The sequence below is a fragment of the Marmota marmota genome, unplaced genomic scaffold (assembly GCF_001458135.2).
Source record: "Marmota marmota marmota unplaced genomic scaffold, marMar, whole genome shotgun sequence".
Classification (NCBI taxonomy): domain Eukaryota; kingdom Metazoa; phylum Chordata; class Mammalia; order Rodentia; family Sciuridae; genus Marmota; species Marmota marmota.
In genome coordinates, this window is record NW_025999842.1 from 59440174 (window position 1) to 59467659 (window position 27486).

General features: G+C 39.3%; 1 protein-coding gene across 1 annotated transcript in view; it reads left to right on the plus strand.

The window, feature by feature from the left end:
* The window catches only part of Utrn (utrophin), a 515860-nt gene that overhangs the window by 713 nt on the left and 487661 nt on the right, over positions 1–27486 (plus strand). The window contains exon 2 of the mRNA XM_048800520.1: positions 5333–5501. Within this exon, the coding sequence (XP_048656477.1) occupies positions 5423–5501 (79 nt within the window). The 5' untranslated portion in view covers positions 5333–5422. The remainder of the gene's footprint in view (positions 1–5332; positions 5502–27486) is intronic.

Sequence of the window (27486 nt, forward strand, 5' to 3'; positions counted from 1 at the left end):
AGATGTGTATAAGAGACAGATATATATATATATATATATATATTTTTTTTTTTTTGGAACTTGCAGCGGTCTCTGTCACCTCCGGGCTGGCTGCGCATGGGATGGTTGCTGATGTGCGCTGGGTACGCAGGCTGCGGATAGCGCAGGGTCAGGCGAGAGCTGGAGGAATGTGAAACTCTTGGGTACTTAAGGCGTCAAGGGTCAGGGTTTATGTGGGGCCATTCACCGGCCCTTTACCGGCATTTATGGGACTGATGAGACAGTTCTTGAACTCTCCTTTGGGTGTTTACCTCAAATTTATTGCTCCTGTAAACAGTATTAATCACAGTTGTATTAACCTTCCCTGGAGCGCTTCCGAGTGTGAATGGCAGTTCTTGGCCCTGAGAGATTTCTTTTACTATGCTTCAAGCTGAGCGGCAAACTTGTGTTCCCTTGGCTTCTCTTTTCCACGCTTTCCACTAGGAATGGTTTTGGTTCCTAGTGTAAATGAATAGTTTTTGCCCAAGGATGTAAATCGCGTTTCCATCATAATTGCACATCGTTGAAAATTCATTCATAATAGCACCTTGTTGAATGGTGCATTTTTTTACATTGTATATTTCTAAATTAAAAAAAATTAGGGGCCTGGGGTTGTGGCTCAGTGGTAGAGCGCTTTCCTAGCATGTGTAAGGCACTGGGTTCCATTCTTACATATAAATAAGTAAATAAAATATATAATAAAAATATATTTTTTAAAAAACTTAAAACATTACTTTTGGCTTTAAGGCCATCCACTGCCTTTTAAAAAACATTTTAAAAAAACTTTTAAAAACATTTTATAACTTTATTTTATTTTTTTTCCTATTTTGAATTTGTTTATTCTAATATGTTCTACATGACAGCAGGATGCATTTCAATTCATAGTACACATATAGAGAACAATTTTTCATTTCTCTGGTTGTTCACACAGTAGAGTCACACCATTTGTGTCTTCATACATATACCTAGGGTAATGCTGTAATGCTGTTCATCTCATTCCACTATCTTTTATTTATTTTTTATGAGGTGCTGAGGATCAAACTCAGTGCCTCATCTGTGCTAGGCAAGTGCTCTACCACTGAGCTACAGCCCCAAGCCCCATCTACTGCCTTTTAACTTTAGGTTTATTGGCACACTGTTGCCTTCTGGTCCATATGACAGAAAGAAATGTTCTGAAGGAAGACTTGGTGAATGTAGTAGAGTGGAGTGAATTGGTTTGTGGGAAACCCCTGGCTAAACTTTACAGAATGTCATTTCAAGGGAGGGGAAACATAGGCCAGTGGTAACAATAAATTACAATTGTGTAAGGCTTAAGGCTTCTAGAGCAATGTCCCACTCAATCCTTCTCAATTTCCCTCCTAGCTTTGTGTGGAGAATGGCATTAGCTCCCTGAACACACGGGTGGAAGTGGAGGGTCACACTGGGACACATTGTTTGTGGTGAAATCTTAATTTGGTCTCCTGACAGCCAATTATGAGTTGCTGCAGCATTTCGCCATTTTTTTTTTTTTTTTTTTTGCCTCTGTAACTTAATCTGGAGTCATTGAGCATTAGTGGCAACAAGTGACATTCAGTGACTGTTACTCAATTATTAAATATCTGCTTTCTCCTTCTTCCCATTCATTTCTGGCCCTTGATCACCTTTTCTGCTGTATTTTTGCAGCATATAAGTAATTTTTATTATTAAGCAAAAATTTGACAAATTAGCTTTAGGGTGGCAATGAGTGGTATTACTGGTTTTGCACAAATGAAATAAAAGTCCCAAGTAAACAATTTACTTTTTTCTTTTATGGTGTGGAAAGTCTCTGAGCAGCCTTGACTTGGAGACCCTTGGATAAGACCAATTGTGAAAAAGAACATTAGATGTATCTCTCAAAGGGACTAGTTTTACCCAGGAAAGAAATCTTTCTCAGGAAAACTTGATTTTCCATAATAAAAATTTTTATATATTCTTCTGAACAAAGTTTTTGGTTCTTGAATATACTAAAATACACTTGAGAATTTAACAAGTCTTTTACAGTTTTGTACCCGAAGAAAGGAAGTTAACCATACAATAATCCATAAATTTTTAGTACTGGTAAAGACATATAAAAAGTAAAAAAAAAATTTATATTCTCATAAAAATCTGGCAGATTGATGATCAATCCACATATTCTTCCCTACTAGAGAGAAAATGGTTCTTAAAGCTTTAACAATTTACTAGTTTTCATCTACTTCAACCACTTTAATACTTAAAATTTTTTTCTAATGTAATTTTGCTCTTATGAATAGAATATACCTTTTTCCTGACTTGATCAGAAAAAAGTTATTATAGATTATATATGTCACATATAACCAAATAATACCATATGGCATAGTTCTCCAATATTACATTATAAAACAATATATAAAATATTAAATATTATATAATTATATATTTAAAAATAGTAATATGATGCACTCTGGAATTAAATGATTGCGTTGTCCAGTCCTGGGTAGCAGTATATCCTAATTCTGATATGTGTTTTAATATGTGGATTAATGTACATTATCTGCAAATGAACGTTTGAATGTGTTGACTGTTATAGTCTCAATTAAATGATTATCAGTTGGCACTGGGATATTCTTAAGGGGGTTATTATCAGCATAGAGGCAGATTGCTGAACTTAAAATTGAATTCTGATTCTTTTTGGATTGTTGGGGCAGTGTGTCCTGGGAAGTATTTGGGGCAGTCTAGTACTCTGATTATTGGAGTTCTTAGTGAAATGGCTATACTACAGGACAGAATATTCAGTTCTTTAGATTTAAAGATGCTTCTCACTTGGTTAACCAAGAATTAGGATTATTTTATCTGAGTGGTACCTATGTGCATTCAAATTCATGTGATGAACCTTCCAGAATAAAATCTATGTCAAGTGGACATACCATATAATGACCTAGATTTATATGTCTAATCCAGACCATTTCTGAGCTTCAGAACTGTATCTCCAACTGCCTTTAGTCATCTTCTCTTAGGTATTTTGGAGGCATCTCAAACTCAGCAAATCCAAACCACATTCATGATTTTTTCTTCCCACCAGCTGTCCTCCAGTGTTCCCCAGCTCAGTGAATGACTCACCGTCCACCTAATTGGCCATCCAAAATTGGGGAGTCATTCTGCACATTAGTATCCTCAACTTCTAAAATCCAATCAGTTCACAAATCCTACTGACCTTCTTTATTTAATACCCAAATATCCCACACAGAAAACTCATTTTTCTTTCTACCCACTGTTTATTGCCTAATGTTTAGGCAATAATCCTGCCCATATTATTATTATTATGATTATTATTTTTAGAGGAACTACCTAGATATTGATAAATAACACAATGTGGCCATTGTTTATTTATCTATTTTTTTTTAGAGAGAGAGAGAGAATTTTTAATATTTATTTTTTAGTTATCGGCGGACACAACATCTTTGTTTGTATGTGGTGCTGAGGATGGAACCTGGGCCGCACGCATGCCAGGCGAGCGCGCTACTGCTTGAGCCACATCCCCAGCCCTGCCCATAATATTATAATGGAAAGATTAGCACAATAAATATTCAAGTGCTCTTTAACTAGTTTCCTCATTTACTTTACAATGTTTACTTCCTCTCTTTGTGAGTGCATATCTATGCACATATACATCCAAATACACATCAGTGTACATATTGATAGATCAATGCTGCCCTGATTGAAATTAAGTTGAAGGAAAATATTGTCATACTTCATTGTTAAATATTTCATCACGTATCTCCTACAATCAAAGACATTCTCCTGTATAACACCACCATTAATTAATGTTGAAGAAATTTATTGCCTAATGTACACTCCAATTTCATATTTTTGAAATGATTTCCAAGATGTTTTGTTTCAAAATTTTATGTGCAATCAAGAATTGCATTTGGTTGTTATATCTATTTAGTCTCCTTTAATCCACAAAGTTCCCCCTTCCTCAGAAATTTTAGTTTTCTGGAAGTTGACAGTTTTGGAGTGACTAGACCATATGTTTGGAAAACCACCCACTGTCTAGATTTGTCTGCTCATGACGGTAAAACTTTGGCAAGAATACCATATAGATGATGTATTATATTTTCCATTGCATGGTATGATGTCCTCTTGTTGGTTAAATCAAGTCTGATTACTGGTCAAGGTAGGAATTTTTTCCCCAACATATTATCATAAAAAATTTCAAATGTGTAGAAGAGTTGAAAGAAATTTTTACTCAGCATCTATATATCCATGGTGTAGATTGTTTAATTAGCATTTTGCATAATCCTGCTATAGTTTTTGCTGGTTCCCACATGTCACTGTGGTCCACCTACAAATCAGAATGTCTTTATAAAAGGACAATCTGGCCATGCTTAAAACCATCTACTGGACCTCTAGCTTCTGAAGACTAGGAGCCTTGACCAGAAACCCTGTCTCTGGTCTTGCCTAACCTTCCTCACCTTGTTGCTCAGATACATTGCTTCCTGGCTGACTTCTCTCCAAAAGCACTTCACATGCTCCATTGGTCTTTGCACTACTTCACATGGAAAGCTCGTACTTTTTCTATTTCCCTTCCTGGCTAATTAATTTCTTCTTATCCTTAAAAACTGAGCTCAAGTATCATTTCTTCAAGAAAGCCTTCTCAATTGCCCAGGGCAGGTCCAATTCCTCTGCCATATGCTTCATTACTCAGTAATTCTCCTTTGTACGTTTGTAGACTATCAGTATTGTAAAGAAATAATTCATTGTATAATTAATTGCTTAGTATCTGTAAGTTCCATAATAATGGAAGCTGTGTTTCTTGTTGGTAATCAAATCCCCACTGTCTGGATCTGTGTGTCTTACACATGGTAGGCCCTCAATACATTTTTGCTGAAGGAATAGTTACTATAAATAACTGTATGTACCTATGTGTTTATATGTATGTGTGTATATATATATATATATATATATATATATATATATATATATATATTTGTGTGTGTGTAAGTGGATATTTTGGAGCTTGAAGGATCTTTTGAAAGATAGCTTCCTATCCTTTAGTTTATATACTTTAAAATATGCTTCTAGAATGTTCTCATCCCCTAAACTTCTTTTTAAAAAATGTCTCAGTGGTATAAAGTACTATATAAATATAAGGGATTATTAATATCCTCTTAACAGGATACATATGTTTATGTGTGTGTGTATATCTATATCTATCTGTGTGTACATATGTATGTATGTGTGTATATCTATATCTAAGATAGATATAAATATACACACATACATACATGCATATGTACACACACAAACAAATCAATGCTTTTTCTTTTCTTTTTAGGCATTGATGCCAGGCTGAACCACCAAACAAAGTAGAAAGTCTTAAAAAGGACTTGGGAAAGTCTTTGGATTGTGCTGAAACTCAGCCAGGATGGCCAAGTATGGAGAGCACGAAGCCAGGTCCGATGATGGGCAGAATGAGTTCAGTGACATCATTAAGTCCAGATCTGGTAAGTCATGGAAGCCCAAGATAATTCTGGATTTTTATGCAGAAACTATTTAGAAGACATAGGTTTCTTGGCTTGTTTTGCATTGCTCTTGTGAGGCAAACTTCTTTTCAGAAACTTAATTCTGACAAATGACCATTAATTTGTCAAAGGTAATATAATGTCTCTGCGTTAATTTCTTGATCCAATTTTGTCTCATTGCATGTTGACTGGTATTGCTTGGTGAAACTGGTACTTGTAGCTAAATGCTGTTTGGGAATAAAACTGCCATTAAAATACAGAAACATGCCTGAGCATTTTCTTCTGTATTTTTGAAATTTGAAGGGAATTATATGCTTAACATAGGAAGTACCATCATTTCTGGGAGGAAGGATCTCCTAAAGGATTGATTCCATTAACAGTATGCTCACCTCCCATCTCTCTGGGTGGCTAGTGCTTGGCCAACAGGCACCCTACCTTCGCTCCCCTTTTGAACCTTCTCAAGGTACAGTGTTCCCCTAAATTACCAAATCAACTGGACCAAGACAGATGAACAGTTTTCATACAAACACTGGGGACCTCAGGATACCTCTCTTTCCCTAGTCTTATGTAACTGAGTGCTTTTTGATGCCGGCTGTACGAATGAATCAACTGGGGAGATTTTACAAATGCAGATGTGTTGGCTCTACTCCAGACCTATTGAATAAAAATTACTGTAATTTTTAAAAAGCTTCAATATGATTCTGAGACTGGCTTAAAGGGGAGATATTTTTGAGCAGGCAGGGCCTTTTTGAGCTTTGCAAATTACACAGAACTTTATGCTGGGTGTGAACACTATACTTAAGTAACTTTGAGAGTTACTTTGAGGTACAAAATTACATCCACTGTCACTTTAAAAAAGGAACTCAAAGCCTGTTTTGGCTATGTGAGCCATCCATATATTATGGTAGGAGCTTATTTCTTATTTGAAACTGCAGGTATATGCGCTGAAAATAAGACCTCATTCAATATTTTAGGATACACATTTCCCTCCACAATACCGGTGTTGGCTGGTTGGTAAAGATTTGGGATATTAGAGACTTTGCTGTAAATGTGTAAGTGGATATTTTGGAGCTTGAAGGATCTTTTGAAGGACAGCTTCCTGTCCTTTGGTTTATACACTTTAAAGTGTGCTTCTAGAATATTCTCATCCCCTAAACTTCTTTTTTTTTTTTTTTTAATATTTATTTTAGTTTTTTTTTAGGTGGACACAATGTCTTTATTTTTACGTGGTGCTGAGGATTGAACCCAGTGCCTCATGCATGCTAGGCGAGCACGCTACCAGTTGAGCCACATCCCCAACCATCCCCTAAACTTCTTCTTCTTCTTTTTAAAATGTCTTAGTGGTATAAAGTACTATATAAATATAAGGGATTGTTAATAACCTCTTAACAGTGCAGACTATATTCAGAAATATGTAAAGGTGATAAAGAGGAAAATGAAGGAGAGACTATTTATTTAATGTCTCCATATTGTTCATGTTTTATGAATTGTGAGGTGTTATGATCCTAGATAGTTTCATGAGTCAACTTCCGTTACACTAAGACCTTTGATATTTATTACTGGTACTGTGTCCATGTCCATTAAAGAGTAATTATGTAAGTTTAAAAATACTGGGTATAGATGATAAGCATATAAACTTCCAACATATTCTTTAAATTTAAAGTTGTTGTTTATGTGGGCTAACTCGTACATTGTTAGGGGATGTTTTGGCAAAAATTATAACTTTTGTTTTTGGTGCTGAGGATTGAACTTGTTTTTAACAAGGTTATATTAATTAGTGAAGTAACTCTATTTTGAGAGTTTTCCCATAGGCAGTGCATATAAATGCACATTCAAGACATTGATCACAGCATTATTTATAATACAAAAAGTGGAAAACCATAAAAAACCCAATATCGGGGATTGGTTAGGTTATTATTGCTCAAAGTATTTTGAAAGGTTCTCAAGTTCTAAGGTTAATGTGTAATTCAAAAAGAATATCACAGTCAAATAACTTGGAAATAGTGGTAGGCTTATTCTGTTTTTTTTGGGGGGGGCGTTGAGTGGGGAGGAATCAGGGATTGAACTCAGGGTCACTCGACTACTGAGCCCTATTTGGTATCTTATTTAGAGACAGGGTCTCATTGAGTTGCTTAGCGCCTTGCTTTTGCTGAGGCTGGCTTTGAACTCGCAATCCTCCTGCATCAGCCTCCCCAGCCGCTGGGATTATGAGCATGTGCCACTGTGCCTTGCTCACTCTGTTTTTTTACTGTAGTGCACTGAACAGATTATATAGAACCTCAATGGAGCTAATTAAATCAGTGTATACCCATAAAGAAGATTATGCATTCAAAAAAATTGATAAGGATATGTGTGTGGGCTGGGGATGTGGCTCAAGCGGTAGCGCGCTCGCCTGGCATGCGTGGGGCCCGGGTTCTATCCTCAGCACCACATACAAAGATGTTGTGTCTGCCGAAAACTAAAAAATAAACATTAAAAAATTCTCTCTCTCTCACTCTCTCTCTTTAAAAAAAAAAAAAGATATGTGTGCATGTATGTGTGTGAGTACATGTGTGTAAACATAGTAATTTGTTCTCAATATATTGTTAAAATATGTAATATGTGAATTTATTCTTATGAAAAATATCTTATAACAAAATTAGTGGGGTGTAAACTAAAATGTTAAAACTGATCATCTCTGTACTTTGGGATTATTATTTTTCTCTTTTTGTCTGTATGTATTTTCTAAAGCTCTTTGGCAACCTCTATTGCTTAATTATTGTATTTTAAAAGACTCTCAAATTGCCTGTAGTGTTTTAATGCCAAAGTTATTACTATTACTCTTTTCTTAAAAAGTATCTACTTCAAAACACATTGAAAATTTAGCTGTTGCATAGCTGAGATATGAATCTCATTCTTTTTGGTTGGATTATGTTGCAAAACCGAATAGATAAGTTTGGATTTGAATGAGGCTGTTAGTCTCAATCTTTCTTTCTGGGAAGATAGTTTAAGAATTTTTTAAAAGGTAAATTCTTTGCATACAGTGGTAATATGGTTCTCCAAAATTTATATATTATTAAGAGATTTAAAAAATTTAATACCATAGGCATCATCTACACACAGTATATATTTTTTAAAACATTATTCTTGAACATGGTCTGTGCTGAATTTATTGCTTTTTCCTTTTTTTTTTTTAAGGAAAGAATTGGGCTGTAGATAGAGCTCAGTGACAGAGCATGTGCCTGTCACGCACCAGGTGCTGGGGTCAATCTCCAGCAATGTAAAACAATAACAACAAACAAGTGAACAAACGAAAATGGAATATTTTCTTATTGGAGAATTTTGATTGTAATCCACTATTCTAGGTTTCTTCCTTTTGGGGTTTGAATGAGGCGGCAGGAGGAGAGATTGGGGTGGAAAAATGTAATGTCGAAAATATATTGACCAATTTAAAGTTTTGGTTTATGAAGATTCTTCTGTTCTCCCCAGATCCCTGAGTTTGGACAGTCTAAAAGCCTGGCATAATAAAATATATATGCATTTTGTGTTAAGTTATTGGGATTATTTATTGCCCTCATTCTGTCTTAGTTCGCTTCATGCTGTTTAAGGTTTTTTATGTTTAAAAGCTATTTCCACCATCTAAACAGAAATACGAAGCTATCAGGGATAGGTAATGGAATAGTTTCATGAATATAAAAGCCATATACTTCTTTATGGTTGTAGTACATTTACCCTGGATTTGAGTGAAGTAACTGGAAAGAATTTGATCTTTAATGATCAAGGATTGGAGATTGGGTAAAAGTAGGTTTTTCTCTCCTTTAAAGGCACATAGTCAAGTTTGTCATCAATGACTATGTTATTGACAGCCTTAGCAGGCTTCAGAAAGCTTAACAAGGTAGTAAAGATTTTGAGACAGGAGGCCAAGAATAATAATTTTTTAAGTGAAATACATTGCCAGTGGAGTATGTGATACATGAGCTTCTGCTTGGAACATTGTAAAATATGAAATAATACAAGGGTTGCAGATGCACATAAAATCAAAGAATGTCAGCCCTGCTGTTTCATTCTGTCAGTAACTAACCTACCTGAAAGCTAATAATAGAGACTTGTCATCCTCTCCTGTTCTCGGTGCTGTTGTTGAGAGTTTGAGCCCAAAGGGTAGCTCTTAGAGCTAAGAAGAGTGTGTCAGCAAGCTCCAAGTGGAGATTTGGACAGTTAGGGGTTTAGGTGAGAGAGGGCCGTGAAGTGGTGGGGTGCACTCTACATTGTGGTACCATGCACCCTTTAAAAAGCCTTGGACAGAAAGCTGGAGTGTCTCAGTGGTATCATTTTTTTCTTCACTTCCTGTATTCTTGTCTAATCCTAGGATAATTGTTGAGGGAATTTAGAAGCCATATAAATCATGCCTTTGACAGGGCACCTTGCTGCTAATGATGGGATGACACTGATGATGATGATCTGATGATCGTGAGATTCTAGCATCTTCTACTCGTTTTATTGTATTTGGTAGTAAGGATTGAACCCACAGGCATTTTACAACTAAGCCACATCCCCAGGCCTTTTAAAAAAATATTTTATATAGAGACAGGATCTTGCTGAGTTGCTTAGGGCCTCGCTGAATTGCTGAGGCTGGCTTTGAACTCTTGATCCTCCTGCTTCAGCCTCCCAAGCTGCTAGATTACAGGCGTGCACCATGGTGCCTGGCTTTTGTTTACTTCTTTTTTAATTTAGCATCTTACATTTACTGGACACATGCTAGGAGCAGATACTCTGCTCAGTGTTCAATTTTTACAACATTGTTTTAAAGATGACAAACACCAGCTATACAGAAGTGCTTTGCTGCACTGGCCTTCTTTCATTTTCTTGTTAGTGCCTGCCCCCGGGGCCTTTACACATACCACTTTCCTTCATCTTTGTCTGATGCCTTTGGATCTAGGCTTAAGTGTCATCTCCTGAGAGATCTTCCCAGCTGGCTTTGGAAAGCAGCTCTCCCAGTCACTTTTTTTTTTAATTAATTTATTTGTTTTTTTAAAAAATTATTTATTTATTTCAATTAGGTATATATGACAACAGAATGCATTTTGATTGGTTGTACACAATTGCAGTACAACTTTTCATTTCTCTGGTTGTACACGATGTAGCATCCCACCATAGGTGCAGTCATACATGTACTTAGGGTAATACTGTCCATGGAGCTCCACCATCTTTCCTACCCCCATGCCCCCTATCCTCTCCACCCTCCCCTTTGCCCAATCAAAGTTTCCCAGTCACTCTTGACTGCACCACTACATTTAAGTTTCCTGTGTTCTTATTGCCGTCTGGTGCGGATGATGTATTGGTTAATATCCTTCCCACTAAGAATTTAACCTCACAAGAGCAGGGACCCAGATCTCCCTGGTACCAAGCCCAGTGCCCAGCTCAAGTAGGTGAACAATAAATGTTTATTCAATAAAAATTGCTCCAGAGCTTGAAAACGTCAGAGATGGGATTAGATGGAGGTGATGTGATTTCAGAAACTCTGCCTTTGACCTCTGTGTAGTACTCAGTCTTCTAATTTACAAGGCAGTTGATTCTGTTGATGTTGGTGGTTCTTCCTTTTGTATTTGTCCCTTGCAAATTTGTCCTGTATTAACTGTATCTAGACAGTCTTTCTGCCTTTTCCTTCATAGTTACCAAAGTTGGGCTGAGAGGCAGAGCTTCTCTAGGTCCCTGATTGGCCTCATAGCCCTGCCAAGGGAGGGAAAGTTGTAAGAGACAGAACTGTTCCTCTGGGCCTGTTGAGGTCTTCCTTGATTTTTTTTTAAAGATGTTTATTTATTTTTTTTAGTTGTAGTTTCACACACTAACTTTATTTATATGTGGTGCTGAGGATCGAACCCAGGGCCTTGCACGTTGCTAGGCGAGCGCTCTACCACTGAGCCACAGCCCCAGCCCTTCCTTGTTTTTTGACATTGGTTTCTGTCATTCTCTGTTGAGAGGTGGCAGAGGGGAAGATACCAGAGAACAGGCAGTCCTTTGGTTGAAATAGAGAAACTGATAATCTCTTTCTGATGTGAATTCCCTTTTCTCTTTTCCTCTAACTGTTGCATAAAGTTTTTAACTGGCTGGTAGAAAAGGTAGTGGATTTCAGATGCCCTAACATTTGGCACAGGTTAAGCCCCGGTCTGATGCCCAGATAGGTAACTGTGGTATTGAAAGAGTTGATAGAGGAGTGTGGGAAGAAGAGAGGCCAGTGAAATCAGACAATTCTTTAATACAGACTATTATACCTGGTTACATTTATAGCAAGCCTCGTGGAAGTATGCTGTGTTTACAATAAAGTAAAATCATCTAATAAGATTCAGTGTGATGCAAATTATGTGGAAGATGACCTTTGTTGACCTTGCAGAGCTCTTTCTTTAGGAAAAGAGGGTGACTGAGTGGTATTTAGGGAGTCATTGGTCTACTTCTCTCTCTTAAGTTTAAAAAAGCATCTATGAGGGTATTTTTCTAAATAGCTTAAGGGACTGTGAAAAATAACTCATTTTTCCTCCTAAAGCTTTACTGGGCTGGAATTCCTGTGCTTTAAAGGCATGTCTTTGAGTAGGTTTGTTTTTTTCCATGAGCCCTAGGGATTTGTGGTGATGGACAGGAACCCTGGTGGAAATTCAACTCTGGTGGAGGAGAGCAGCTATTCTTGTAATGCCTATAAAATTCTTGTCCATATTGTCACCACATTATGCTGAAGCAGTGCAGTCGTAAGAAAGTTTTCTGTATTAATGCGATTCTCATGACCTGTTACTCTGACGGTGAAAGCTGCAGAGACGATAGATCCATTCACAACCGGAAAATGTGAATTGCTTAGAATGATTCTAAGCAAAGGAAGTGCATTAATTATAGAGACAGAATGGAAAACTCAATTTTATTGAACCTCATGTGAACCCAGAAGTTTGCACTAGATGCTGATATGATGATTTTTTTTTTCTGGGAACAAGGGAACATACACGCTCATTTAACAGTTGTAAATATTAGTTAAAATTTAATCTAAAGCAATGAAGAAAGGGGACGCAGGTGGTTTTAGATGCATTGGCCAGATTTTTTCCCCCTTAAACTGTGTGTGGAGGAGAAGCATTTGATATTATTATCCTGTTTATCTTTTCGTATGCCTGAACTGCTTGATAAGAACTACACTCAATCCAACATTTATACTGTGAGTCAGTGTGAGTTTTTAATGTATATTTTCTCATGAGATGATGGCTTCTGGACCCAGGAATGGAAAGTGGGTTTCTCTCCTTTCACTTTTGCTTGCTTTATTTCTGGATTGACCTGTCACCTCCAGGAGGCAGATATAGCTTCTGGCTTCCATGTATGTCTGGTCCTCAATTTGTGCCTTTGAATTAATTGCCAGATACCTAAGGTTTATTTGTGTCATGTGGGGCTTCTCTATCAGAAATGTGTTCACTTGTCCCAGTTAATAAAAATTGTTTATATATACTCATCTGGCAGCTAATGTTAAGGTGTGGGGTGGTACAATTTTTCATCAGTTTTGGAAATTTGGTTTCTTAAAAAAATAACCAGTTCTATCATGGCAGTTGAGCTCAATGAGCTCAATACAAAAAGCACAAGAATAACAACTGATTGATCGATATTTTCAAATTTATGTTTTTTTGTGTGTGTGAGTGTGGGCTGTCTGGCTGGCAATTATTATTTGTGTCCAGTTTGATAATTTTAACAATTATGTAACAAAACCTTTTTTTCAAAGAGTTGGGGAGAAAAAAAAACACATAATGACATTTCTGATATAGCAGAGAAGTCCATTAAAAAATATGATTTTGTGTCTCTGAAGTGATACAGCTTTTATCTGTTTAGGTCTTCTGTAATTCCATAGAGTTGATATTTGTAGGGGCTGAGGTTGTGGCTCAGTGGTAGAGTGCTTGTCTCACATGTGTGAGGCCCTAGGTTCAATCCTCAGCACCACATAAAGATAAATAAAATAAAGGTATTGTGTTCATCTACAACATATATATAACATATATAATTTGTAAATTTCTTCAATTTTGTTTTCTAAATAAGATTTTGGTATATGGTATTATATGAAGAGGATTGTGGGGTGAAATACATATTGAGGTTGACTAGTTCTCTTGTTCCCATAGATGATGTGAGTGGCATTATCTAACATTAATTCCATAATTACATAGATTTATGCATATGTTTTTATTTTGAGTTTGTCATGTATGGAATTCCTAACTCAGGCTGTATGTTGGAAGTGACCTTCTGGATTCTGACTCACTTAGGTGGGATGGGGTCTTGGCATTAGGAGGTTTTTTGTTTGTTTGTTTTGGTACTGGGGATTGAACTCAGGGCATTCGACCACTGAGCCACATCCCCAGCCCTATTTTGTATTTTATTTAGAGACAGGGTCTCACTGAGTTGCTTAGCGCCTCGCTTTTGCTGAGGCTGGCTTTGAACTTGCAGTCCTCGTGCCCCAGCCTCCTGAGCCTCTGGGATTACAGGATTACAGGCCTGTGCCACTGCACCCAGCTACATCGGAGTTTTAACAAGTCCCCTGGGTTATTCTCTCTAGCATTGTTGGTTTATACACAAGAAAGGGAGGTTTGACACTCTGAATCAAAGTAAAAGTAGTCTGCATTTCAGAGGAGCAAGGAAAGTTATAGTCAAATGTTTATGATTTTAAAAAAAAAACTTGTAAATACTTTCCTTTAAATAATTTAAAAAGTTAATGGATGCTTTTTCTTGGTCCCGGTGTTTGGAAAGTTGTGGTTTATGCTGAGTGAAGGTAAAACCAAGGAAAGTGGGTCAGGAGATTGCAATGTGGGGCTGTTTCTTATTGTGGCCCATTGAACCAGAAGACGTCACGAGAGTATTTCAGACTGGAGTATTTCTTCATTGAGTTCCTCAGTTGCCACCTCAGTGTGTTAAGCCTCTACCTCCTGGGAATCTAACGTCTCATCCTGGGTTCTTTTCCTAGGTAATACTTGAACATGGAGTTCTGAACAATTCATTGTAAAGCTTCTCATGTGCATTTCCTAAGACATCATTTGCAAGACATGTGTTTGTAACTTGTGGTAGGAAAAAAAATTCTCCCATTTACACTCTGTTCAAATTTTCTTATCTTAAGTTCAGAGAAAAGTATATTTTCCTCCCTGTTTTTAAAATTCTGGGTGATTTCTGGTAATTTTAATATAACTATGCTTCCTTTTGATATGAAATAATTTGTCTATCATTCTTTTAAAATAAGTGAATTTAAAAAGATGAATGATGATTTTAAAAAAAAAGTATTTATTTTTTTAGTTGTGGTTGGACATAATACCTTCATTTTATTTATTTATTTGTTTATGTGATGCTGAGGATCTAACCCAGGGCATCGCATGTGCCAGGTGAGTACTGTACCACTGAGCCACAACCCCAGCCCGAATGATGATTTTTATGCTAAAGATGAACTAAGGAGTTAAGTGGCTCAGAGACCACCATGGCAAGTACCCTAGGGGTCCGGATGTCCTTATGGTTAGTTAGCCAAACTGAGCTAAACCAAACCAAACCAAACCACAAACCCCAAATCTCTTACAGACCTTGGGTTATTTGCAGGTACCTTGGGTCTGATTTCTTTGAAGGCACAGGAAGGGATTTTAATTTCTTCATTGATTCAACAACTTTCAGGGTAATTTGAGATACACATTTGCTTCTCTTTATGTCAATGTGTGGGACTGGAAATCACATTTTAGAATTTAATGGGATCTGTTCCTGAGACAGACTTAAGATTGGGAATCTAAAAAGGAGCACCTGGTGGAGCCCACTTGAGATGATGGTCTATGTTGGATCAAGGATTTTTGTGAGATGTTGGCCATCTTACAATGTGGGGGTAAGTTTTAAAGAAAAAGGAGGAAGTTAACTGGTAAAATCTACACCTCAACACATACACTTACACGTGACCCATTTCTCAAAGTGGATTGTTACCAGTTTTGAAATTTTATATTGTCTTCTAAATTTTAGCAAGCAGTTATCAACTGGATGGGAGAGTGTCTTCCTTCCTTCCTTCCTTCCTTCCTTCCTTCCTTCCTTCCTTCCTTCCTTCCTTCCTTCCTTCCTTCCTTCCTTCCTTTTCTTTCCTACTGGGGATTGAGTGCAGGGCCTTGTGCAAGGGAGGCCAGCATTCTGCACTGAGCTATTTCCCCAGTCCCGCCTGACTTTGAGTCTTATTTGATGTCAAAGTCTCCTGGTCTTACCCCAAAGCCCAGCTTCTGGGGCACTTGTAAATAAAACTCTGTATGTGTTCTAGTTTACTGCTACCACATGAGATCCCTTTAAATGTTTAGACATACTATAGAATGGAGAAATGTTAACTTCTATGTTTTTAAATGTGGTATTGAGGGTCAGTTCCATAGCATGTGACATGTTAGACTCTTAATTATATATAACTCCCATTATAAGACTAACTGTATAGAAGAATGAGTGGACTTGAATTATTTTTAACTTGCATGTGCATTTCAAGAGATGCTACCAGTTATGTTAGGAGGGTATCCATATTTGGAGAGCATACACATGTGTATACACTTTCTATCTGTCTCAGGGAAACCTTGTGCATTTGGGGCAGGAAAAGTGTTATTCTGGGGGCATCAGGGCAGACAGCCCAGGGAGGAGAACTCAGTGTGCCGACTTTAGTTGTTTATTTTTTGGTGCCCGATATTGAACCCAGGGGCTCTGTAACATTGAGCCACATCCCCCGCCCTTTTTATATTTTATTTTGAGACAAGGTCTCCCTGAGTTGTTTAGGTCCTCACTAAGAATTGCTGAGGCTGATTTTGAACTGGCGATCCTTCTGCCTCAGCCTTCCCAAGCTGCTGGGATTACAGGTATGCATCACCATGCCCAGCACTGTGCCAACTTTAGATGAGACATTTAAGGCAGTGTAAATCCATCCTACCTTTCTAGCATCATTGCCCCTCACCCCCATCTCACATTTTGTCCCCCACACCACTGTTAAGAGGCCAGCAGGGTCATGTGAAGACCATCCGTGGTCATTCTCCTGCTTCTGCTTGTTTTGGTTTCTGTGCCTGGTTCTTCTCTCCGCCCTATGATTTGGAAACCTTCATCCTTGGAACATCAGCATAAATGCCACAAAGCTTTTTTCTCTCTGATCACTGTGCCAGTATTGATCTTTCCTTCTTGTTCACTCTTTATTTCTATTTTCGGTTCTTCTGACTTTTGGATATGTGTGTGTTTTCCTCATTTGAATTTTTTGATGTCAGCATTTGGCTGAGTCTACACACACAGTAAGTGCTCAATAAAGGCTTACTGGGATCTTTTAATGGTTTTGCAAAATTAGATGAGTGTGCATACATCTTATTAGTCCAGCCAATGGTTATTGCCCAGACACTGTTGCTAGATGCTCGGTGCAGAGGTGAGCAAGACACATTTCTCTTCCTGTTGTGCACTCTGGCGCAACAGACTGATGGAAATGGAAAGCATAAACAGATATTTTTGTGCAAAAATCAGTGCATTATATAAAAGGCAGCGAAAACATGGTAGTAAGGACAGCTCTTTCCTGCGGGAGGGAGGGTAGGGTGAGTAGGAGAGGACCCTAACAAGGGGAATTTGAGGTGGGTCTTGAAAAAGGCATAGGAGTCAGGCAGGTGGACAGTGGGGGGGAGAACATTATAGCTGATGGAAAAAGAACAGCGTGTTTTGAGTCAGTAGATGGTACTTGAACGTGGCTGGAGTAATGGGGGTGATGGGAGAGCTTAGATTTTGAAAGTTGTTTAGAGCAGACTAAGGGAGTCACTACAGGTTTTGAAGTGGGTTAATGAGTGGCTCATGACTGTTTATCAGGCAGAAAACTTGGGTGGCAGCATGAATGATTAATATAGAAGGCAGAGTTTTGGAGAGAGGCCTGGAGCAGGTAAAACTGTGGTTAGAGTAAATGTTGAGGTTGGAGCTTTTGGGGACTTGGGCAGAGTGGTCCAGGTGGAGGTAGAGTGAGGGAAGGGTTTGAAAGACGGATAGCAGTTAGTAACAGCATGTGTAAAGCCTCAATGTAAACTTCATCTTTCTGGCACTTGTTTTATATCTTTGATTTAGGCATATCGTTTTTCAAATCGTACTGTAGCTCAGATTTTCAAAACTAGTTAGGATCTTTTCCCTCTGATTCGATTTTCTTAACTTGATTTCCTTCTGAACATTTTAGAGTTATTTCTACTCCTTAGTCAACTATTCCTATTTTTCTCACATTACCTTTTGGTCAATTTATGGGTGAATTTAAATTGGATTAAGTTTTGAGAGTATTTCAATTTTTTTCTATACACATTATGAAAGATAGGTTATACTTTATGAAAAACTAGACTAAATAAAAGGAGAAAAAAAAAGAGAAAGCGTGTTCATGTTTGGAAAGGTAGTAGCAAAGAAAGGTGATATTAATCTCGTTTCAAAGTGCAGATAATAGTCTTTAACAGAAGAAAATCTATATGCAAAAAGAGACTGGAAAACTATTTTAGTGCAACTTTAATTGAAGAGTAGAGTGTTTAATGTGACGCTGTGAAGATAATGTCATCCTGTATTAGTAATTCCAACTTCAACAGAGAGGACAGAGTAAATGCAAATTAAAAATAAATTAAGAGCAGATGTTGGAAAATACCTTTCATTTAGGGAATAATTAAATGGTGGAAAGGTCATTGGAGTTTAGTCAATAAAGCTGGAGTGCTCAGAAATCATAATGATTCCTCCAGCAGATGCTTTACTCATTGTGGGGCTGTGCTGCAGAAGTTTTGGGAAGAGACTGCTATTGTCATGCTGTTTTTAAGTTTCATCTTTCCAATCCTTATAATCAACAATCTAAATTCTAGCATGTAAGCTGGTATTTCAGAAATGGTGGTTCCCTTTGCCTTTAAGAATAAACAAAGTTTCTTGGCTGAAAACTCTTGCAAGCACTGTTGTGTTGTGTATTGGCGATTCGTAGGTTTTGTTTGGCAAAATGAACAGCATTGTGTCACCTCATCCTACTGTGGGTTAGGTACTTGGATCCGGATAGGGTGAACATGACATGAGTTCCAACTGTCCAGTGTCTGCCACTTAAGGAGGACAGTTACAGAGGATTTTAAGAGGACAGAGGAAACAGGGAGGTATACAGTTCTAAAAGTGAAGCAGCACAGGTTGCCACTTGAGCTCATCAGAAGGGTATCTGGTACCCAGGAGCCTCAGGAAAGAGATCTTAGAAGAATGGATTATGTGAACTGAGATCTCAAGAGTTAGTACGAGGTAGAGAAAGCTTGGGGAGGTGGGGAGGGCTGAGGTAGAGGGAATTGATGGCAGATCAGAGATTTAGGGGTGATAATTGGGGATTGGACCCAGGGCCACTTTGTTTTGTTGTAGTTTTTGAATAGGGCACCATTGGATCCGCAAGGGCTTTGACACTGGGATGGCCCTCCAAAGGTTTTCCAGGTTGAGATGATGGTATTGAATCTTTGGACCCAGAGCTTGATCCGTAGGCCTTGGCTGGCCCTGGAAAAGACGCGAGATGAAGGATTGGGTAAGGTAGCTATGCTGAGCTAGCTAGGGCTGCAGCCCAGGCCAGTAGCCAAGGAATGAAACATTGCCATGGGCCTGGAAGGCAGCTCTGTGTGACGAACCCCAAGATCCACTGCAGTCCTATTCCTGTGTCACTTTGTTATTATTATTATTTTTTAAAAAAACTAATCTCTAGGAACAGAATTCCATGAACTATACACACTCAAGAGAGTGCACACCCAGTGTTTAAACATACCACCTGCCACACCATAAACCTTAACTACAGTACCAGGTCATACACTTACTGTTTGGTTTTTGGCAATTGGAGATGCCCTCCTTTCTCTGGGCCTTCCAAAACCAGGAGCTTATGTGGGGTTTGGAAGGCCCTGCCACCCCTGAAAGGCTTTAAGCAGAAGGTTGATCTGATTGGATTTGCCTACAGAGTCGAGTTCTAGCTGTGTCATGGAGGATGGAGAGCACAGGTGTTGGTGCATGGCTGCGGTCCCAGAGGGTCATTGGGTGGCCATCACCGTTGAAGAGTAGGAGGTATTAGAGGCCTAGACTATGGTGGTGGCAGTGTGGGAGGGGGAGAGGGGAGGCTTTGAACGCTTTAGGTAGGAGATAGGTGCCCCAATGGTGGTAACAGGTGTGGTGGAGAGGGAGACAGCTGGAGAGGGAGACGCCTGGCTTTTGGCTTTAGCACCTGGTAAGTGAAGACATTCCGTCAGGGTTTTGAGGGGGAAGGGCAGTAATTGGGGTACTCGAGAGAGTTCATGGTGCCTGAGAAGTATTTAGGAGATACACACGTGTGACCCTCCCCCTACATCTTCTCACATGTATGAGATTGGGTTGGGCTGGGGTCAGTCTTTGAAAATTGGCAGCTGGAGTCTTGACTACTTTCCTCAGTAATTTGTGGGGATCTTTTAAAGATGTTACGAAAATTTCGTGTAGAATTGTGTTGTGGGTTTTATTTCTCTCTGTATTTTCTGGGATTTTTGACTGACCCTACATTGAACCTCTGGAAGGGGGAACTTGAAAGGTGGTAGTTGATGACGGTGGAAGATGGCAGAAAGTGGGTTTTGATTTTTTAATATTTTTGGCAGGTATGGATAGATGACCCCTTCGTTGTCCTTATTTAAATGCCAGGGCCATAGGAAGGTATCTGGTAGGTAATATTCTGGTTAACTTAATTGGGGGACTTGGGGAAGATGAGGAGAGTTATCAATAAATGCCTGCAGTATCTATAAAATTTTTTACGCTTGTCATTCTACACATTTTCTGGAAAAGTGTGTCCACAGCTTTGTTTATATTCTCAAAGAAAATCCATGAACCACTGAGAAGTTAAGGCTTAGGACAGGAAAAGTGGCCAATTATCATGGCTGTGTCCTCGGGGTGCTTCTGTCTTTTCTGGTGGGAATTGAATTGGCAGTCTGGCATTCTGAGTGAGTTCAGGGTCTCACATTATTGCTGTCGTGCAAAGCCTGGGTCTTACTTTGCTTCTGGTATCTCAGAGCCAATTTTGAGCAGAGGATCTGATTGCTAGGATTAGGGTGAGTACACAGAGTGTGAAGGACAAAATTTGTGATAATGTTTGACCCAGTTTTGCATATAATGAATTTTTATTTGTTGATGAATCTTTCCCTTTTGTTGCTAAAAGTGGAAAATAATCAGACATAAATCACTAATTAACAGTCTGGTTCAGATTTTTTTTTAATTAATGGAACCTAGGCTTCATCAAGTTCAGGTGGAGTGGGTATCACAATACTTTATGTTTTCTGACAAACAAAGGAAGTTTCTTCATCAAAAACGTGTGTCTGTTTGTCATGACCACCTTTCACAGTCCATCTTTTATCCCACTCCCTCATACCACCTGAGAGGGGGGCAGTGGCCCATATCAGACCAGATCCCCCAGCTTAACTCCTCTACCATCAACTTGCATTTCCAAACAAACCTCCTTGTTGAGATGTCCCTCCCTGTTGCCATGGCTCGCTGTCATTTCCCAGTGATTTCAGCTCCTGGTTCATTGTCATCTCTAAAGGTTACTCTTGTTTCAGTGATTGCAATGTAGACATAGATGATTCCTCCACCTCTTGGTTTCTTAAATTTCTCTTTCTAGTCATCTCATCTTCCACTCTGTGGTTATATCCCGCCATCATTGAAAATTGTGGCCTCTTCATAATTTGAGTTTTAAGTGTCCCACTTTCTACCCACCATGTCCTGTACTTCTAGATCATTTCCTCTTGTAAATTCAGCAACTTCTTGCTCTGGGGTCTCTAATCCATCAATACTTCTTACTACCTGATGCTGTCCCTCATCCTCTGCTGTCTTTCCTCCCTGGGCCCTTTACTGAGATACCCTTGTCAATCACTCCTTTGTACATGCCTTCCATTTCCTCTCCTTTCTCGCTTCCTCATAGATGCCTCCCTTGTTTAAATCTAATTCTTCATCTTCCCTCTGTGAGTGCCATTGAAGAGAAACGTAAATGGGGTGAAACACACAATCCTAAATTCCTTGTCTCAGTGCAGTTCACGGTCTCAGGGGAGACCTGAGTGCTGCGTGGTGGTACCTCTCCCAGCACCCTGGGTGATCTTACGCACTGTCTCCTCTCTTCAGAAGCACTCACTGCCCATCCAGTCTCACAGCTGATGATATTGCCTGTTGTTCTAAGACAACTGAAGGAAACCCAAGAGGAATCCATATGCCCAGCGCCATAAGTGTCTCTAATGCCACATCAACCAGGATCCAAGGCCAAGGCCAGATAACCCCAGCTGTGTGTTCATGGTCTCCTTTGCTCTTTTCTTACTCAAGGACATTCCTCAGTGTCTTCTTTTTCCCCACCATTTCCTCAGTAGTGCATACCTTCCATTTGCATGCAAACAAGTTTTAATTTTTCTTCTAACAAAATTTTGTTCTTGATCCTGTCTCTTCAGCTATCGTCCCATTTCTCCACTTTCCTTTCTGAAGGAGTTCCTAAAGCCAGGTGCCGTGGCACATGCCTGATAATCCCAGTGGCTCTTGAGGATGAGACATGAGGATCGTGAGTTCAAAGCCAGCCTCACGAAAGTGAGATGCTAAGCAACTCAGTGAGACCCTGTCTCTAAATAAAACACAAAATAGGGCTGGGGATGTGGCTCAGGGTTGAGTGCCCCTGAGTTCAATCCCTGGAATCCCACGCCCTCACCCCCAAAAAAGAGTTCCTCGAGAGTTCTCTACACCAACACTTGTGATTTCTCTCCTTTCATTCTCTCAGAACCACTCAAGTCATGGGTAGTCCCTACCAGTCCACTAAAGCTGCTCTCATGGAAACCACTAGTGACCTCCATGTTGCATAACCCGGAAGTTGGTGGTTCTCAGTCCTCGTCTTCCTTGATCTTGGTAGCAACTTCGTTGGCCACTCCCTTCTTCATGATGCCCTTTCCTCCCTTGTCTTCTAGGAGGATCCACATTCTCTTTTCTTTCTCCCCTTTTCTTTTGGCCGACACTTCCTCTTAATGTTGGATTGGTTGGCTTGTTCAGGGCACAGTCCTTGGACCTCCTCTCTGTCACCCCTGGCTTACTGTCATCCACCAGTCTCCCAGCTTTCAATACCATCTGAAAGCAGGACTTACATTGCTCTCTCTGGCCCAGACCTCTACCCCTGAACTGCAGGCTTGTTTTTCCAGCTGTCCACTAGACATTTCTGTATGTATATTTAAGTCTTTTAAGTGTGAACTCCTAACTTCCCCTTAACCCAAGTTGATCCTGCTGTCTTGCCTGTCTCTTACAAAGGCAAACCGATTCTTTCAATTGCTCAGGCTTCAAATTTTGGAATCATCCCTGTGGTCCTTTCTTTCTGTTATACCCGCATCCAACTCATCAGCAAGCCTCTCTGTTTCTGTTTTCCAAATACTGTTTCTATAGAATCTAATCATGTTTGACCATCTCTGTAACCACCCTGGCTGAGGCCAGTGTCTGTCACTCTTGCTTCTTGCCTGGATTTCTTCAACAGCCTCTACGCATCTACCTGTTTCCACCCTTGGCCCATGCTATCATCTTAACGTGTCCCCTAAATGTCATATGTTGGAAACTTAAACCCCAAATTCATGTGTTAATGGTATTTTGAGGTGGGATCTTTGAGAGGCGTTCTGGTCATGAGCATTCTGCCCTCATGAATGGGTGAATCCATTTATTGATTAATGAGTTATCTAGGGAGTGGCTTTGTTATAGTGAGCTTGCTTTGTTAAAGTGAGTTCTCTTTGGCAGACTCACTTGGTCTTATGAAATGATGCTCCTCTGCCACGTTAAAAAGCACTGAGAAAGTTCTCACTAGATGCTGAGCAGATGCCAGTACCATGCTCTTGTACTTCTAACCTCCAGAACTGTGAACTAAATAACCCCCTTTTTTCCCCATAAAGAACCCACTCTCAAGTAATCTGTTATAGCAGCAGAAAACAGACTGAGAGTACCCACTAAGACTAGTTTTAACCCAGATATGAAGATATCCCTAAAAGCAGTTTTAGATCATTCTAACCTAGGCTTACAACCTCAGTGACTCCCTGTTGGACATGTTATAAAAGCTAAAACTCTTTCAATCATCTGCCAGGCCCTGATGACTCTGCTGAGCTCCATCTCCTGCAGTCCTTTGTGCTCTTGTACCCTACACATCTCCAAGTTCATTGTTTTGCCTGAGTGCTCTTCCTGCAGATAACCATCCATATGGTCAACTCCCTCCTCTGGAGATCTGCCTGGTTACTTGGTTATAACAGCAAGCTCTCCTTTCTTTAGCATCTCCACCTACCTTACCCTCTTTCTTTTTTCCTGTATCCCTATTCTCTCTAACTCATCCCTTTCTCTCATCAACTTATTGCACATTCTGATGGTCTCTTCCCACCCAAATGTGAGTTGCACAATGTCAGATGTTTTGAACCACTGGCATCTAGAACAGTACCTGGCCCAGTGTGTGCTCAGTAAATATATGTTGAATGGGTAAACAGATTGCAGTTTGATTGCCTTCAACAGGTATATAATCCCCGAGACAAACATCAGCTTAATCTTATTGTATCTTTGTTGTACTGACAGGTTTGCTCCATGCCAACCTTTGATGGTGTTTCCCAAATGCCGATGGTGGGGTTTCTTGATGTTTTTTTCAATAGTCAGACATGAAGTGAGAACACTGAGGCCAGTGTAATGTGGATGTATGTCATTGTGTGTATGTATGCCAGCTGCCTTTCCTTTTACAAGATTGTCCTTTTTTTCTGTGATTTTGTGAAGTTTTTTTTTTTTAATTGGGTACAAAAATACCCATTTAATGAAATGAGGATGATGGTGTTTTTATGAGATGAATTGGGGCTGAGGAAACGTTTGTTGGACAACTGTGTTCTCCAAAAAGGGCCCCCATGTAGGGTCTTGAAGGTAAAGATTCATGTCCTGTGAATCTTGAAGGTAAAGCTTCCCTTTTTCATGTGATTTTTGTGTTTTTGCCTTGGAAGTCTTCCTGCAAACTCTAGGATAGAGGCCCATTTTAGGTTCATGTATTGCTGAAAGGCAGGGTGTGCCATTTATTCAGCTGGGTACGGGTGGTGAGGGTGGCTGTAGTCTACCTGCACTCCTGGGGGTCCTGCATGGATTTTGGAAATAATTAACAATCAGTACTTTAAATTCTAGAAAACCTGGGTGCACTGTTAAAAAGAAAGAGCTTATCTTGGTTTCAGACAGGAGCTAGGGTCTAGTTTTGGCTCTGCAAATAACCAGTTGTATGACCTTGAATAAGTCACTGAATCTCTGCCCAAGTAATTGATTTGTTTGTCAGGTAAGGAGTGTGGACTAGTTGACCTCAAACTGAGAACCAACTTGTTAAGTGTGAAAGTTGTACTTGGAAAGCATTTGTTCCAGTGCCTTCTGCCTCATCGTTGTAATTTCTGTTTTGTCTGCACTGATCTTGTGACCTTCCCAAATATTCTGCACACTGGATTCTTACTAGTGATATTGCAGTTGGGATTATAGAAGGGCTTATATGATGGCATTTGGGATAAACATTTTATCTCTAAATTGGCTTAGGTATTGAGTATAGCATATTATTTTACATGCTATTTGAAAAGATGAGTAAGAAAAATCCTACAGGATTTAAAATTTTTAGCACTCTCTTGGAAATACTGTAGGGAGTGGATATTCTATAGCAATATCAGATGGCATGGGTCTGGATTTTATCATGATGACCTGCTGGCTGTGTGAACTTGGGTAAATTGCTCAGCTGTCTTTGTCTCAGTTTTCTTATCAATAAAGTAGGGACAGTAATAACACCTACTTCCTATATTATAAAAAATTTATGAATTAATATATGTGTTTGATATATAAAAGCACTTAATAAATGTTAGCTATTACTACTATACCAATGCTTATTATGTGAGTGTACTTCTTTCCAGTTTTTTTAAACAAGCATGTAAAAATAGTTTTAATCATATTACACAAGCAAGTGTTTTTTTTTTTTTTTAAATATATTTGGAATTTTGCTTTTTTTTTTTTTTTTTTGCTTTTTAATAAGCTGACCTTCTAGGAAAAAAAAACCTAAGCTTTTCAGGTTATTTATAGACTTTTGGATGCTGTAGTTAATTCAAATGTGGGATTTTAAAAGTTTTTTCTTCTGTGTTATTTATTTGACATATTTTTCTGGTAGGATTTTTGAAAATATAACTTTGCAGGATACCACATCTCTTTTCCTTTCCTTTTTCTTTTCTTTTTTTCATTTGCTAAGCTTTGGTGCAACATTTTTTTTGGCTAGGATCACTATGGTTGGCTCATACCACCTCTTCCCCTGCCAAATATAATTTACAAGCTGTTTATTTGGATCCCTTGCAAATGTATTAGTTAAAGAAAGGTTAAAATGTTATGGTAAAGAAACCTCAAAATACAATGGAGTGGCTCAAATAAGATCAAAATTTATCTTTCACTTTATAGTGCAGAGTTGGTGGATGTGGGATTGGTAAGTGGCTCTCTGCTCCATATGGTCTCTCAGGGAACTCAGTCCCTTCTTTCTTGATATTCTGAGATTCTCCAGGGTTGCCTCTGTGGTTCAGGCTCACCCCTCAACTCTATATCCAAGCTGTAGTCCAAGGAAAGGAGAAGGAGGAGAAATAAAAAATAAGCAAATTCCTTTTTGAAGGATGCCACTCAGGTTACCTTCATGATGGCTTTTCATATCCCAGTGTCTGGCCTTATCTAGCTGTGAGGGAGGTTGAGAAACGTGCTTTGTGGTGAGACAAGCACGTGTCAAGTTAAAACTATGGGGGCTGAAGGCGGAGGAGGGCTGGATTTCTCATAGTAAAACAGAAGTGAAGAATGGACAGTAGCAAATACACTTAATACACACTTATAACGACTTGGTGGACCGAGCTTGAGTGTTGAGTCTCAGAGGCCTGACTTGTGTACCAGACATGGTGGAGAGCAGAGCAGACCCCTGAGGCCCAGCTGGAACTTTTCCTTTTGTCTTCCCATGCTGGGCCCATTCTGCATCAAAAAGGGCTTTGTACCCGGGTTACCTGTTCAAACGCCCATGGTCTCCTCTCCTAACCACTTGCAAACTGGGGTGTGTTATGGGAATCCTGGGCCTCTGGACCATGCTTTAGAAGGAGCTGCATGGCTCTGGATATAATGTCACCAGGCTCTGTGTTCTCTCATAAGGAGGCCCTCTAAAATGCAGGGTTTAAGGCAAGGCCCTTTTATCTAGATGTAAGGGTGGTCCTATAAGGAGAAACATTACATTGATTTAGTTCTTAAATTTGTCACTTTTCTCATGATTTCACTTCATTAGCATTCACGTTTATCATTTATCGTATACACATTGTCTGTTTAATCCACTCAGAGTGAAATATCTTTGAAATGCAATGAAGTGTCATTTTACTGGATGGTTAGGGTGGGGAGGGAACAGGGAAGGAGGCTGGAGAATATTCACTTATTTAGCTTAATGTTTGCAACGGCTTAAAAAAACAAAAACTCCAAACCTTCAAGTGGCCCTTGTGATTCAATGGCAGTTTGCCCAGACCAGAGGGAGCCAGTGTTGGGAATGAAAACTAGATTCACTTTGAAAATCTAGAAATAAAAAGTGACTAAACAAGTCATAAAAAGGTGCTTGATGGCTCTGGTCCTCAGGGAGCAGTGAAGCCCAGTGGTAGGGCTGGTTTCCTCTCTCTGCTCATCCACGTAGCCCACCTCCCTTCATGTGACCGGCCAGTCTGGACCCTGATTCTAACCCATCCCACTGCTGAGCAACGGCTGCTCAGTTCTTGACAACTTGGGGCAATTTTCGATATAGTTGAAAGTCTAACACATTAAAGTGTACTTGGTTGACTGGCAAGCCACCACCTATTTCACCTTGGGATCATGATACAGACTCTCAGTCCCTTACCCCAAACCAAAGCCTTGGAACCAGAGCCTGTAGGGGTGGGTTGGGTGCTCAGCAGTAGAGCACTTGCCTAGCACAGCCCTGGGTTCAGTCCCAAACACTGCTAATAACAAA